General features: G+C 43.3%; 1 protein-coding gene across 16 annotated transcripts in view; it reads left to right on the top strand.

The window, feature by feature from the left end:
• The window catches only part of GPHN (gephyrin), a 252,541-nt gene that overhangs the window by 36,387 nt on the left and 201,125 nt on the right, over positions 1–15,029 (top strand). For all 16 annotated transcript variants that reach the window (XM_039326902.1, XM_039326899.1, XM_039326897.1 and 13 more), the window contains one exon: positions 7,155–7,233. In XM_039326902.1, the coding sequence (XP_039182836.1) occupies positions 7,155–7,233 (79 nt within the window). The remainder of the gene's footprint in view (positions 1–7,154; positions 7,234–15,029) is intronic.

The raw sequence follows: 15,029 nt of genomic DNA, 5'->3' as shown, positions 1-15,029 counted from the left end.
GCCTGGGTAGACCAAGCCGCTGAGACAGCAGCACTACGTGTAGAGTGAGCAGTAATATGTGAAGGTGCCGGAAGGGACTGGGAAATATAAGCCCTGGAAATACACATCCTTATCCACCAACCAATGGTGGAAGAAGAGACCTTCCGACCCATAGTTGAGGGTTGAAAGGACACGAATAATGCCTCGGACTTCCTGAAGGTCGAGGTTCGTTTAATGTAATGGCGCAGAGCCCTGCGCACATCCAACATATGCCACCGTCTCTCCAGATGATGGGAAGGGTTAGGACAGAAGTTAGGAAGGACTAGTTCCTGCGAGCGGTGAAACCCTGTATTGATCTTTGGAACAAATGCAGGATCCAACCTGAGGACCACTCTATCCTCATGGAACATGCACAAGTCCTCCCTGACCGACAGGGCCGCCAATTCTGAAATCCTCCTGGCCGACGTGATGGCCACTAGGAAGGCTACCTTCAATGTAAGGAAGTGAAGGGAGCAAACTTTCAGAGGTTCAAATGGAGAGGACGTTAAAGCCTGTAACACCTTAGAGAGGTCCCAGGATGGATAACGATGAACCGTGGGGGGCCCTACATTGGCCGCACCCTTGAGAAAGGCACTGACTGCTGGGTGTTGGGACAGGGAAACCTGGTTGTCACAGGTGAGAACTGTCGACAAGGCTGCTATCTGCCTACGTATGGTGCTGGTTGACAGACCTCTAGTTAACCCCTCAAGTAAGTAATCTAATATGTCTGGGATGGAGACAGCAAGCGGTGAAAGCCGCTTTTTGGTACACCAAGAGCAAAAACTTCTCCAAGTGGCGTCATAGATTCTGTTGGTCGAGGGACGCCTCGAGGCCTGGATGATGGAAATAACCCCAGAGGAGAAAGACTGTTTGGTCAGACTCTCCCGCTCAAGTGCCAAGCGGCTAATTGGAGCCACTGTGGATCCGGATGTTGGAGGTTCCCCTGGCTAAGAGCTACTCGGTCCGGGGGAATCTTCCATGGAGGTGAAATTGACAGGTCCACCAGGTCGGCAAACCACGGGCGTCTTGGCCAAAATGGAGCCACTAAGATTAGCTCTGCCTGTTCCTGGATGAGCTTGCGAATGGTCGCTTGTATTAGTGGAAGAGGAGGGAATGCATAAAGTACGCCCTCCGGCCATCTGCTCCGGAGGGTGTCCGTTCCCTCCGCCCCCCTCGCCGGAAACCTGGTAAAAAATCTGGGGAGCTGTGCATTGATCGGAGAGGCAAAGAGAGCTAGGATGGGCTGTCTGAACCTGCGTGATATTTCCTGGAATAGGATTGAGTCTAGCTTCCACTCTGAGTGATCCACTGTGACCCTGCTCAGGGAGTCTGCCTGTTGATTCGCCTCCCCCGATATGTGCTCTGCCCTGATGGACCTCAGGTTGGACTCTGCCCACAGCCCTATGGCCTGGGCTTCCTGCATGAGTGTCCAAGAGTGGGTGCCCCCTTGTTTGTTTACATGAGCTTTGGCCGCAATGTTGTCTGTCAGGATTAATACGTGTTTCCCTGATACCAGGGGGGAGAATCTTTGGAGAGCCAGGTGGATGACCCTGAGCTCCAGCCAATTTATATTGTGAGCCAGGTCTGAACTGGACCACTGACCCTGGGCTAAGTGGTTCAGAATATGACCGCCCCAACCGAACAGACTGGCGTCTGTGGTGAGGGTGATCCTGGTGGGTTCCTTGAACAGAGTGCCCTTGGACAAGGCGGACGAGGTCCACCATAGGAGGGAGGACAGAGTGTGATGGGGAACCCTGACCTTCCTGTTGGAGGCGCTGATGTTGCGTTTCTGAAAAGGAAGAAGGAACCACTGGAGGTTCCTGGAGTGCAGTCTGGCCCAAGGAACGATGCCCAGGCAAGAGACCATCTTCCCCAGGAGTTGGGATAATTGTACCAGGGGTACTCTTTTTTCCCCTCGGATCTGCAGTGTCAGCTTCCGGATGCTGACTTGTCGCTCCTGGGAGAGATATACCTTGCATAGGCTGGAATCTATCAGAGCTCCTAGATGGAGCAGACGTCTTGTGGGTGTGATGTGACTCTTTTTGAAATTCACGGAGAACCCGTGATCCTGAAGTGTTTGAATAGTGATTGCCAGGTCCGACTGCCCTGATTGGAAAGATTTGGACTGTATCAGTATGTCGTCCAGGTAGCACTGTACCCGTACGGGTATCATCCTTAGATGAGCCGCCAGCACGGCCAAGATTTTTGTGAAGACCCTCGGGGCCGAGGATAGGCCGAAGGGAAGAGCCCGGTACTGGTAGTGTTTGTGTGCGTAACAGAACCGCAGGAACCTGCGGTGTTCCTGGATGATCGGAATGTGTAAGTAAGCCTCTGTCAGGTCGATGGAGGAAAGGAAATCCCCCTTCCTGATACTTGCCAAGATGGACTTTAGGGTCTGCATCTTGAACCTCCTGTAAATGAGGAAGTAATTTAGACCCTTTAGGTCCAGTATCGCCCTCCAACCGCCTGAGGCTTTGGGAACTACAAACAGGATGGAGTAGAACCCTCTCCGATCTGTTCCTGAGGAACCCTTTCTATGGCTCTGATCTCTAATAAATGAGCGATGGCTGTTGTGATTAGTTGTGTTTTTGATGTATTGTTTGAAACCGGGCACTGTATAAAACGATCTGGGGGAGAAGATCGAAACTCTAGGGAGAGACCCTGTCTTATGGTCTCTCTGACCCAGGCGTCTGTGGTTGTGTTTTCCCAAACGTCGTAAAACAGTGCCAGTCGACCCCCAATGGGGTAGTCCTCCTTGGCGTCACTTGGACCGCCTGTAAGGACGACTGCCTGATCCCCTGAAGGGACGCTTGGTCTGGAACTGACCCCTGGCTGCACTACTCTGGCGGTCCTGTTGCCGATCCTGTCTGAAAGAATAGGATCGCGAGCCTGTGGGCCAATCCCAGGACTGCCCTGCCCGAAAGGGCTGTCTCCAATCCCAGGAACCGCTGGGACGGAATGATGGCCTACGGAAGTCCTGTTGGGGCCGTCTATCTGGTTTTTTAGAGGGATGGGCCAGCGCCTTGCGCTTGTCCTTGCCCTCAATGATATGAGGCTCTAGGACCGGACCAAAAAGGTGGGTGCCACTGTACCTAGATGTTGCTAAGCGCCACTTTGCCTTTAAATCCGTGCGCCATTGCTTCAACCAGAGCAGCCTACGTGATGCCACTGAGGCTGCAATGGATCTGGCTGAACATCTAGCCGAGTGTAAGGATGCATCCGCAATGTATTCGGATGCTGCCACTATTTTCCCTATTGTTTGGTGCGCTCTGACCTGATCCGGCGGAATGAGCATCTGGAGTTCCTGCAACCACATAATTGCCGAGCGTGCAAAGAAGGAGGATGAGGTTGCCGCCCTTATTGCCCAAGCCGAAGATTGGTGAGCTCTACGAAAAGAGAACTCGAACTTTTTGTCCTCTGCCTTCAAGAATTCAGCCATGTCCCCCGGGACAGCGGTATTGGAGAACAGAGAGGTCAGCGGAGCGTCTACAGATGGGACTTCTAGAAGAGAAGCGAAAGAAGAAGAGACATTGTAAAGTTTCTTGTCTAAACTGCTCTGTGAAGGAGTGGTAGCAAGGGATGCCCACTGCTTTTCCACCGTAGACCTGAAGACTAGTGGGCATGGAATCTGCGGTTCCTCCTTGACCTTTTCCGCAAACAGAGGGTTGGCTTCCCGGTTGGATGAGGAAGAAGGAGTCTCCTCCTGGGCTGAGGTAAGTTTTACCGTGTCAATAGCCCTTACGAGGACTGACCGAAAAATGGCCGGATCGAAAAGCCCGGAAGAGGTCACCTGTTCAGGAGCTGGATCCTCCTCCTCAGACAAGGGAGTGTCTGCAACTCCCAGTTCCACTGATCCCTCCTCCCCTAATTGTGAGGATGTCTCCGAAACAGCAGAGCTAGGTCTAGTATCACGCTCCACCAGAGGTGGGGGAATAGATGCGGGAGGAGTAGGATGGGACTGCACCTGGCTACTCTCAGTTGATGACATAAACTGCCTGAATGCTTGGTGCATGAAGGCCTGGAATTGAGCCTGGGACCACATTTCCCCTTGGTCCCTGGAACTGACCCCAACCTCCGTTGAGGCACACCTGGTCTCAGGTGGTTGGTGTGCTGATGAAGGAGAGGAGCGAGGAGGACCTACCTGCTCGGTTTCCCCCCGAGGAGACCAAGGTCTTGGGGCATCCTGAGATGATTCAAATTGAGGTTCTGTCAAAGGAGTATCCAGTGGGGCGGGGGAAACCGTTTCAGTCCCACTGGATCTGAGCCTTTGTGCCTTGGAGAATTCTCTCTCCAATGCTAAGTGTCTCCTTGTGGCCTCTCGCCCGGCTGATTTGGAAGTATCTTTGGAAGACAGATGTTTGGTTTTAGCTTTTTTCTTCCCCCCCCCCATGTCCAATTCTTCAGATCTGCGCTTTGCTTGAGCGGGGGGGACACTAGATTGAGAAGCCTGGGGCGAGGAGCTGTCTGCCATTGCTGTCTAGGTATTCCTGGACAGTAGTACCTAGAAATGGGGGGAGGAACCCAACATGCAGATCACAGTCAGAGATGGAAAACCGATCCTCGCTCTGAACAGAAGTCAATGGCAAGAACAGCCAGACAGTGTTCTAATGCTGTCTGTACAGGCCTTGTGACAAAAGGTCATGGGCTAAACTGAGAAACAGGTGGACAATAAAAGAATCTCTTCGCTCTTCTCTTCTAGGCCTTAGGACCAGTTAATAACACCTTGGTCTGCTCAAATGCAGCCAAGGCCCACACCTGGAGTAGCCCCCTCAAGTTTGACCACAACTCCTGTGGATACAAAAATATCTTCCCCCCTGAACAGGTCTGCTCACAGACCAAGTGACACAGGCAACAACTATGCGTCCGCAATAATGCAGGAATAACTGCCAATGATTATGCAAAAATTTCAATTAGGCCTCCAAAATGGCGTCCGCCACGAGGGACCTCTAGAAGCAGCCGCGCTAGACCATGCGGTCAAAATGGCGGCCGCCAGGCCTTAAGGCCTGGAGAAGCAAAACCCTGTCGTATTTTAAACAGGAGAATCAATTACACAGCAGGGGACTACAAGGCTGATTTGGGATTCCTCCCCCAGTCCCCAAGCACTTGCGATTAGTAGCGCAGCCCCTGCTGCGATCCAGATAAAGCTGCAGTCAGGAATTCTCCCTCAAGGCCTCGAGGCAAGTAAATCACTCAGGAGGTCTCGAGTTGAAAAGCCGACCTCCGCTACCCAGCTGAATTGGCGGAATCGCAAAGAGGCTACAGATCGTCGGAACGGGAGCTCCCTAGCGAACGAAGCCTGCAGCCTCCTTTTCAAAGCCCAAAGGGCTGCAGGGGAGGGAGGACAGAGTCCCTATCCCCCCCAACGCAATCCTCTTAATTTGGAAGTGAAGCCGAATTAATATAATTGTTAATCAATTTGAATTTAAAGTATCCAATTTTAATTTGAATAGCCTAAAAGAAAAAAGGAAAGAATCAAACTTAGCTAGGAGCCTTCTGAAAAGCGTCTTGCTGAGCACGAGACTAAGACAAAAACTGGGAAGTCACACCCAGAAGGAGGCGTGGCAGAGTTTTTTTTGGTCTTAGTCTGAGCAGGTGGGATTAAATTACCCAATCAGTGGAGTCTACATCCATCCTGATGGAGAAATGGTTACAGGTAACTCACAACTTACAACCATTCATTTAGTGACTGTTAGATGTTACAATGGCACTGAAAAAAATTGACTTATGATAATTTTTCACACTTATAACTATTGCAGCATCCGCATAGTCATGTGATCAAAAGTCAGATGCTTGGCAACTGGCATATATTTATGACGGTTCCAGTGTCCCGGGATCATGGAATCAACTTTTGCAACCTTCTGACAAGTAAAGTCAGAAGCCAGATTCACTTAACAACCATGTTACTAACTTAACAACTGCAGTGATTCACTTAACAACAGCGATTCTGTGGCAAGAAAGGCTGTAAAATGGGCAAAACTCCCTTAACAATTATCTTGATTAGCAACAGAAATTTTGGGCTCAATTGTCATAAATTGAGGACTATCTGTAAATGTAAAAACTATATAATGGATTAAAATATCTGGATGTTTTCTGCTGCCTGAAGATTTTAGTGTAAATTTCTCTCTGATGTATATCTTACGTTTCATTTTAATAAAAGTATTCAGTTATATTAGTTGGTTTTATGTGTAATTTGGAATGTAAAACCTAAGCCTAAATAATAATTTCTGTAAATGTTGGCAGCATCTTTTTGTAATGGAATCTGGATAAAATACTCATTTCAGTTTATGTAAGCACTGAATAGAGTGCTTCCTATTTTAAGATTTCTGTAATTGGCTAGAATTGCTAAAAAATTTCAGTTATGTTAGCTACCACACAATTTACCTTATTTTCAGGAATTAATTTAGGTCATTTTGAAATGTAATCTTATCTTTCATGGAGCTAGTACATTAGTTTAACTTTTCTGTCTTTTGCAGATTCTAAATAGTCTGTTAGTTATTAATCCTAGAAACTATATATATCTTTTTCAGATGGAGCATCCAATGAAGTTTAACAAAGCAGCATAAATAATTAGCATACTGCAATAGATTAGCATTTAGTCTTTGCAAAGAGTTAAATTCAGACTGTATTGCATTGTAATTTGTTTCACTTATTTAAAAATAATTAAGTGTCATTGATTTATTAATAATTCAGTGACAAAATAATACAATGCACAAATTCATCTCCACTAAATATTATTTTGTAACATTTTCCCCAGAATATATTTTACCATTAAAGCCTTTTTTTGCTGGTTGTTTTATAAAAAGAAAACAGATCAATCACTGTCATACTTGTAGTCTTCTAATTAATGACTGAGGAAACTGTGTGATTGGGTTCAGAAGTGAAACAATGTAATGTGGGCTTTTTTGGGGTGGGGGGATTAAACTTGGAGCATTTAACTATTGATAACTAATTATTCTTACTACTCAGTTTTTAGACATGAAATTGGGTTTTTTTTAATAATCTTATCTGCAAATCTATTGAAAACTTAAAATAAAACTATATTGCAGTATTTGAACCCTGAGGCGCTTTGCTAACATTTTGCCAGGAAACTTATTTCTTTTGATTTCTTATATTTCTCTTTATTACTTTCTTGTTAGTGAGTGACAGTTGCTTCAGAAACCTTGCAGAAGATCGCAGTGGGATAAACCTTAAAGACCTCATCCAGGATCCTTCCTTGTGAGTATTTATTTCCAAATGTGAATAACAGATTTCTAACTAATGAACACATATATTAAGCCTATGTAGAACACTCAAAAAGTTGATTTTTCAAAGTGAAACACTCTTTTCAAAGTGCTTTAATAGTCACTTCTTATGAAAAACGTGTGCTACTGCTTTGATGAATTAATTGTGTGTGCTTTTGTATGCGTAGGCAGCTTTTTCAATAGAACAGCTTAATAGCCTGAAATAGTATTTTATGCATATACTAATGCAGACAACTGAGTGAGCCTTCTGAAGTATATGGCTAATTTGAATGCTTTAATGAGACATTTTACTGATGGTAACACATTCCTCAAAGCAACTTTTTAAAAATATTTGAATAATTCATGTTTATACAAAAGAACATACATGCACGGGTACATGTATACATATAAAAATAACTCATCATCTCCTATCCAAATTGCAGTAGAACTTTCAGAATACGAAACATCAGAAATTTCCAGAGTTAACTTTAAGTAAGGCAATCTTTCATTCTGGCTCTAGCTTCGCACAGTTATGAACCTGGGAGCTAAGAATGATGTCTGAACCAGTATGTTTCATGTTCAATAATGATGGCATGGAATGCCTTATAGAAACTTCAGACTCTTTACAAGGCATCATAGAGCTGAAACAGTATGGAACTCTTTAGCTGAAACAGTATGGAACACTTTAGCTGATATTTGAGTCTAAGTCATCAAAAAATATTTGTAATGTTAAGATACTAGGAGACAAAAACTTGGATATTACTGTATGATAGTAAGCAGTAAATAGATCACAGAAAGAACTAGAGTGGGAGGTGCCAAGAAGAGCAATTAGTAGAATGCATACCACCTGGCTATCCAGACACGACTTTCAGTGAAATCTTGGCAAACATTTCTTATTCTAGTTTATTATGAGATTCTATACATAATTTGTAAAAGCTGTAAAAATATACCTTCCACTAGAAGTTATTTTCAGAGATTAAAGTAATGCATTTTTCTTGTATCATTTATTTCTCCTCCACATCTTCCTTTTCTTTTTTGGATGTTGTACAGAAACATTACCTTATTTACATTTCTTTTGTAATACAAATATTCTTAATTAATCCTGAATTAGGTTTTAATTAACCAGGTTAGTCAGAAATCCAGCTTTGCTAAAATGTAATGGGAATTGAACAGCCATGACTGTTACACTGTTTCTCTTCTTATAATATTAACAACTTGTTTATGGTCAAAAATATTATGTAAGGTAAAATCATATTGCTGATAATTGGTTTTTGGCTTATGGAATATGGCAATTTACAGCTGAACGGAGCAGAAGTAAGAAGGAACAAGTCTTTCAGTCTGAAAGATCTCTGCTGAAAAATATTTTAACAGAGATAGTGGTTACAGAGAAATGAGGGTTCTTCAAGAAATTTATTCAACAAAATAGGAAAACCAAGAACTAATATTTTTATATGGAGAATTGATCAGCCTTCTTTTTGATCCTAACTAAATATACTTTAGTTATGAAGAAATTTAATGAGGTTCACATAATAGAATATCATATTCCAAGTACCTTTGTCATAATAAAACATAATTATTTTGAAAGTGTGTCAGAAACAAATAGGAACTCAACATAATTGGCTCATTGGAACTGTGAATCTTTTGTTGCCTGTTAATGAAAGACTAACTAGTATATTTTGGACCATTTACATTTAATGGAAATTGTTCACAGAAAGTTCATTTTTCAGTAATCTAAATATGATTTGGCTAGGATTTATGACGTTATAACTTGACACAGATAACAATAACAACAATAATAATAAGTTGGAAGGGGCCTTGGAGGTCATCTAGTCCACCCCCCCCTGCATAGGTAGGAAACCCTATACCATCCGTTTCCATCCGTTGCTTCTTGTCCTGCCTTCAGGTGCTTTGGAAAATAGCTTAACTCCCTCTTCTTTATGGCAGCCCCTGAGATATTGGAACACTGATATCATGTCACCTCTTCTCTTCATTAAACTAAACATACCCAATTTCAGCAACAGTTCCTTATATGTTTTAGTCTCCAGTCCCCTAATCATCTTTGTTGCTCTTCTCTGTACTCTTTTTAGAGTCTCAACATCTTCTTTACATCGTGGTGACCAAAACAGGATGCAGTATTCCAAGTGTGGTCTTACCAAGGCATTGTAAAGTAGTATTAACATTTTATGTGATCTTAATTCTATCCCTCTGTTAATGCAGCCTAGCACTGTGTTGGCTTTTTTAGCAGCTGCAGCATACTGCTGGCTCATATTTAAGTAATTGTCCACTAGGACTCTGAGATTCCTCTCACAGTTACTATTATTGAGCAAGGTACCACCTATACTATATCTGTGTGTTTGGTTTTTCTTGCCTCAATGTAGAACCTTACTTTTTTCACCACTGAATTTTATTTTGTTAGATAGTGCCCAATGTTCAAATCTGTCAAGATCCTCCGGGATCTTAAGCCTGCCTTCTGGAGTGTTGGCTATTCCTGCCAGCTTGGTATCTGGAAATTTGATGAGTTCCCCATCTATCCCCTCGTCCCAGAAGAGAGCCTGGAGGCACCCTACTACACACGTCCCTCCATGTAGATGCAGTTCCATTTATACAATGTCTATCAGTTTATCAACATAACTTAGGTAAAAAAAATGTTTTTATTATCATCTGTCACGTAACACCCAACTTAAAGTGAGATTAGCTTCAAATTGTAAATATGGCTTCATTACTAACTTCATGTTTAGCTGGAAGCAAACACCATTGACACAAGAGACACAGTTCCATGATTACTAACCTAATGGTTTATCACAGCTGCAATTACAGTTTCCTGAGAGATCATACTCAGAGTATTTCTAAGGGGTTTGCTTTGTTTCCATTTTAATTGGTTAATAAGTTCTCAGCTGTGCTTTGTGACCACAAAATTGGTATAGAAGAGTATAAAAATATCACAGAACATTTTAGTATCCTCTGTCTTTATTTTTCCTTCTGAACAGATGGAGAAAGAAAAGGAGAAGGGGTGAGGGAAAGACTGGGAAAAATTATGTTCTTTAATGAAAGGCAATCCAGGTCAAGCAGTCTATTAAGATTGAGAAGTGTACATACCATCTGTGTCAGGACATAGATTTTCATCAACAGACAGACACATGAGACCCAAGTCAGCAAGAAGAAAAATTTTAAGCATGGGATTTCCTGATTGAGATTTTCTCTGAGAAATTCTGTGATATGTTGCTTCAACTAGAGTATCTCTCTAGTTACCTTTTTAATACCCTCTTGTAATTCTTAAGCTCTGGCTGGAGGATTTAGCTAGTGTTTGACCAGGCGGAAGAGGCTGGTTTGATAAATAATCCAGATATGGGAAGTGAGAAGTGGTGGGAGATGTACTATATAAATGTATCATTAACTTCCTACTCCTTTATCTGTCCTAGTCCTAGATGCTATTTTTCATTGGCAGCTGCATTCTAGTTGATGGCCTAGAAAATATTAGCATCTAGACATTGACTATCTTGAGAAAAGCCTTGGATTAAGTCTGACTGGTAAGAGCAGTGCCCTAAAAGAGAATCATCTCTTTGAAGGAGTTGCTCAGGAATAAGACCGCTGGCATATTTGTTTTAACGTGTTTTCCAATATGGATGCTTCCACAGGATAGGCATGATGGGTCTAAGGCCAACCAATATTTGGATAAAGATAGAGGGGCAGGTGTGATAGTAGTAGTAGTAAGGTTGTTGTTACTGTCATTGTCTACATATTCAATTGATAGGGGTGAGTGCAGTGTTTTTGAAAAAAAGTGTACTTCTGTAGATAGACAGTCTGTAGAGTAATAATTACCCATGGTCTCAGCTTTGGACAGGAAGAGGAAAGCATGGCCTAAGTTTTTAAAGTGACAGTCAGAAGTAAATAACAAAGAACAAAGTAAAGAACAAAGACTGGTCATTTTAGTAGAAAAAAAGCATTGAACTATTACAACATTCTCTTGCAAACAATTTCTATTGCCAGATCCTAAATTTGAAGGTTATATTAAATGTCAGTAAATAATAAACACTGTTCATTTTGAACTTGATTCTGTCAGCTGTCCTCTGCTAGCTGCCGAAAAAAGTCCAGACACAGAAGGAACAGGTGACCAGCAAACTTTAATGCAAAGAAAAAGTCAGCACTGGGAGTAAATTGCTCCCAGTGCCTTATATAAACGTGCCCCGCCCTCCAGCCCCACCCCAATCAGCAAGCCAGCATCCGGTTCGTACGGATAAAAGCCTTAGCTCAAGTTCCGCCATGCCCCCCTTCAGATGCATCAGCGCAACCTCCACAGCCCCAGCTGTCCTGCCTGGCATCCATCCAACACCCAGTTGCTTTCTGGGGATTCCCCTGCATCTCTGGTGCAGACAAGGAGTGGCTGTGGCAAGCAGTGAATCCCCTGGCGTCCGGCAGGCCTGCCTCCGATGCCCAGCTGGCGGTAGGGATGTCCCCGAGTCTGCGGCAATGGAGGGAGGCGGCCCGGCTCCCAGCTGTTCCACGGGTGTCACCGGAGTCTGCAGCAACGGAGGGAGGCAGCCGCGGTGCACAGCGGCCTCACCGGCTCCCAGCTGATCCACGGGAGCTGGGTGGTGTCTGGCCGGCTTGCCGACTCCCAGCTGGTCTTCGGGAGTCAGGCGGCACCCCAGAACGGCGTCCGGACCTTGGCTGGCCGCTGGCTGCTGCTTTCCTGCCCCCCCCCACCGGTTCGTGTCAAGCCCAGGGGCTTGACAGATTCAGGGTTGGAAAGCCTGTTTTCAATATATTACTGCTGGACAGAGATATGCATGGAATTGAAAATATGCTATTTATGAATGAAATAAATTGCTCTGTAATTTCTGTTGCTCCATTCCATTCTAGCTGATTTTCAATATCCAATTTCTGTTCTGAGTTTTGTCATTATGAAATCAGAAGCAAATCTAGAATATTGTGGCTAGATGTAGCAAACAGTAGAATGCTGAGATTGCTGAGATCTGGTATAACACAGATGGCAGCAGGGAGGGAAGGAAGAAAGTCTGATCTTTTGCTGCCATCCAGTGGTTGCTGGAAGGGAAGCATTATGTTCTTTCAACACCCACCCCAATATTCAAAGCAGTGGTTCTCAACCTTTTTAATGTCACGATCCCAACCGGTCGTAAGTCGAGGACTACTCAACCGGTCGTAAGTCAAGGACTACTCAACTGGTGCAGCACCGTTTGCAGAATGGGACTTTTGGCGGGCTCAGCAGGACAGAGACAGCCTGGACAATTCCTATTGGCTTTTGAAAGCCAATAGAATTAGACTCTATTCAAGAGAGTCTATTCTATTGGCTTTCAAAAGCCAATAGAATAAAAGGGAGTAGCACAGCTAAGGAAAAGGGGGAAAAAATGGTGGACTGCGTTGTTTGGTGACCCCCGTGAAATGGTCGTTCGACCCCAAATGGGGTCCTGACCCACAGGTGGAGAACCACTGATTTAAAGAAAGATGTGCTTTACAACTTCCTGCCAAAAATAGGATTATACTTTCTATCTGAAAAAAAGGAAAGCACACATATACACAAATTTCAACCTGGCTGTTATCCATCCTAAATATAAATTATATTTATCATCAGAGTACTCTGTAGTGTACATAACAAAAGTTAGAGTCATGTACTCACTTTAACACTTGAAGTGCTGAAGAAGAACTGCAGTAAATCATCAAATCAAAAACTTCAAATATGTTTTTGCATCACTAACAACATATTAGAATATCAGATTAGAAGGGATTTTAGAGATTATTTAATCCAACTCTTTGCCTAGTACAGGAGTCTACTAATAGCATTCTTATCCGGCCTTTGTTTAAACAACTCTGCTTTACAACAGTGCATAAGAGAATTAAGTTCTGTTAATAACATTCACTTGTAAGTTTATCAATAGATTTTTTTTTACATTTTTAAATAGATGCTGAAGTTACCAAATCCATAGAAAAGGCTGCAAGAGAATGTGCAAGGGTGAACAGCATAATAGTCAAATATTCCAAGAGCTAACCAACCTTACTGTCTGCTTTTCTAATACACTTGAAGTTAAACATTCAGGAACTGGAGACCATCAACATCACTGGGCATCTATGTTTGTGTGGCAGTGAGTTGTAAGAATGGGGGAACCACAGGAGTGATGATGAATAAATTGCATTGCAATTTGGATTTTATAAGGAGTGTATACGTTCACAACACAGATCTCACACACTAGTGATACTTAGTCTTCAAAAACAATTAGATGTTCCATGTGATATCAGCCAGTGTGGATTTCTTTGATGACATGATCCAGGAATTCATTGCAGTATGACTTGCTTCAGTGAGCAAGTGACTGCCACAGAGTTCAAGTCAGTAAATTAACATCACCCCTCATCATTGGCCATATCCGAACATTGACAACTGTCTTCAGATTTTTCAAAAGGAGCATATTTTATTCCTGCATCCTATAAGGTCTTTCTATTTACTTCTTTGTACCTTTACCAAGTTTGATGCCCTGGAAGCTGTTTAAAGTCTATAGGAGATATCCTTGCAGTTCCAATGTGTTTTAAGAATGTTGCCTTACTTTAGAGACAAGCTGAATGCCAGTGTTTTAATTTTATTAAAACTATCTAATTAATTTCTGCTGAAAGTTATTTTTTTCCCTAAGCGGATCTGACCTCACTGGTTCTCAGAGACCATTTTAAGTCAACTTAACTAATTAGGATGTGAAGTTGCTGGGTGTCTTCTTAAGTATATTTGGAATTCATTTTTTAAAGTAATTTAAGCCTAATTACCAATCCTACAACTCTTTATTAAAAATGTTTAAGTCAGAATGTGTCTTTGTTTTTCTGTTATAGTTTATATATTTTTTCCAGGCCTTCAGCATGGTCAGGTTGAACACACTAGCTTTCACAATCTTGTTGGGGTGTTATAAAAATAACCTTTTATATCAGCATACGTGCTTCTCCAGCACTGGAGATGGATAATCCACGCAGTGGGTTGAGACTGTATTCCTGGCCAATCAGATCAGTCAGCCAAAGTTGCCACGCCCCGTCTTGGACCATGATCCTCCAGTCTTGACTGATCTTGCCATGAAGAGACATCTACAACTTTTGGCTCCTGGGCAGGTATAGTTCCTTTCCATTAGGGGGGATTTTTTCTAGTAGCTGAAATTGCTTAGTTTAAAAGTTAATTAGAGATAATTTAATTCAATTTAATTGACCACTCAAAAATTTCCTTGCTAAATTGTTAAACTCAGGAAGTCAGATTCCTACAGGGGAAACCACCCCCACTTAAAAGGGGGAAATCCCTAACTCCCCTCCCTAACCAACCCCAGCCACCTTCCAACAGCCGGCAGCCGCCTTAAACAAACGGGGGGGAGGCTCGGGCAACCCCTCGCGTTTAAAACAAACAAACAAACAAAAAAAAAAGACAGAAAGGCAAGCAGTTAGCGAGGGAAGCGGAGGACAAAGGGGACGCATGCGGGGAGGGAGATTGAGTAAGGGAAACAGCTGGCGTGCGAAGGAGCAGTCTTTTCACTCCAGGCTGCTCAGGATTTTTTAAACGAGGCGCCATTGTCTGCACAGCTGGAAGCACGCGCAGCTCTTTGTTAAAACCGCACGTGGCATAGGCAGCCTTGTTAACACATGCGCAGTAGTTTCCTGGCAGCGGCGGCCATATTTTTTGTCCAAACAGGGGAGTTAAAGTTCCTTAAGAAAGCTAGGTTCAGCCGCTGGAGTGAATTAATAGGCAAGCAGTCCTGGGGTACTAAAGCATCTATTATTCATTCAGAGACATTCAAATCAGACACATAGCTACTG

This window comes from Crotalus tigris, unplaced genomic scaffold (assembly GCF_016545835.1).
Source record: "Crotalus tigris isolate CLP2741 ecotype Arizona unplaced genomic scaffold, ASM1654583v1 scf7180000024346.1432988, whole genome shotgun sequence".
Taxonomy (NCBI): Eukaryota; Metazoa; Chordata; class Lepidosauria; order Squamata; family Viperidae; genus Crotalus; species Crotalus tigris.
Note: the sequence above shows the minus strand (reverse complement) of the source record. Positions and strands in the feature narration are given on the sequence as shown.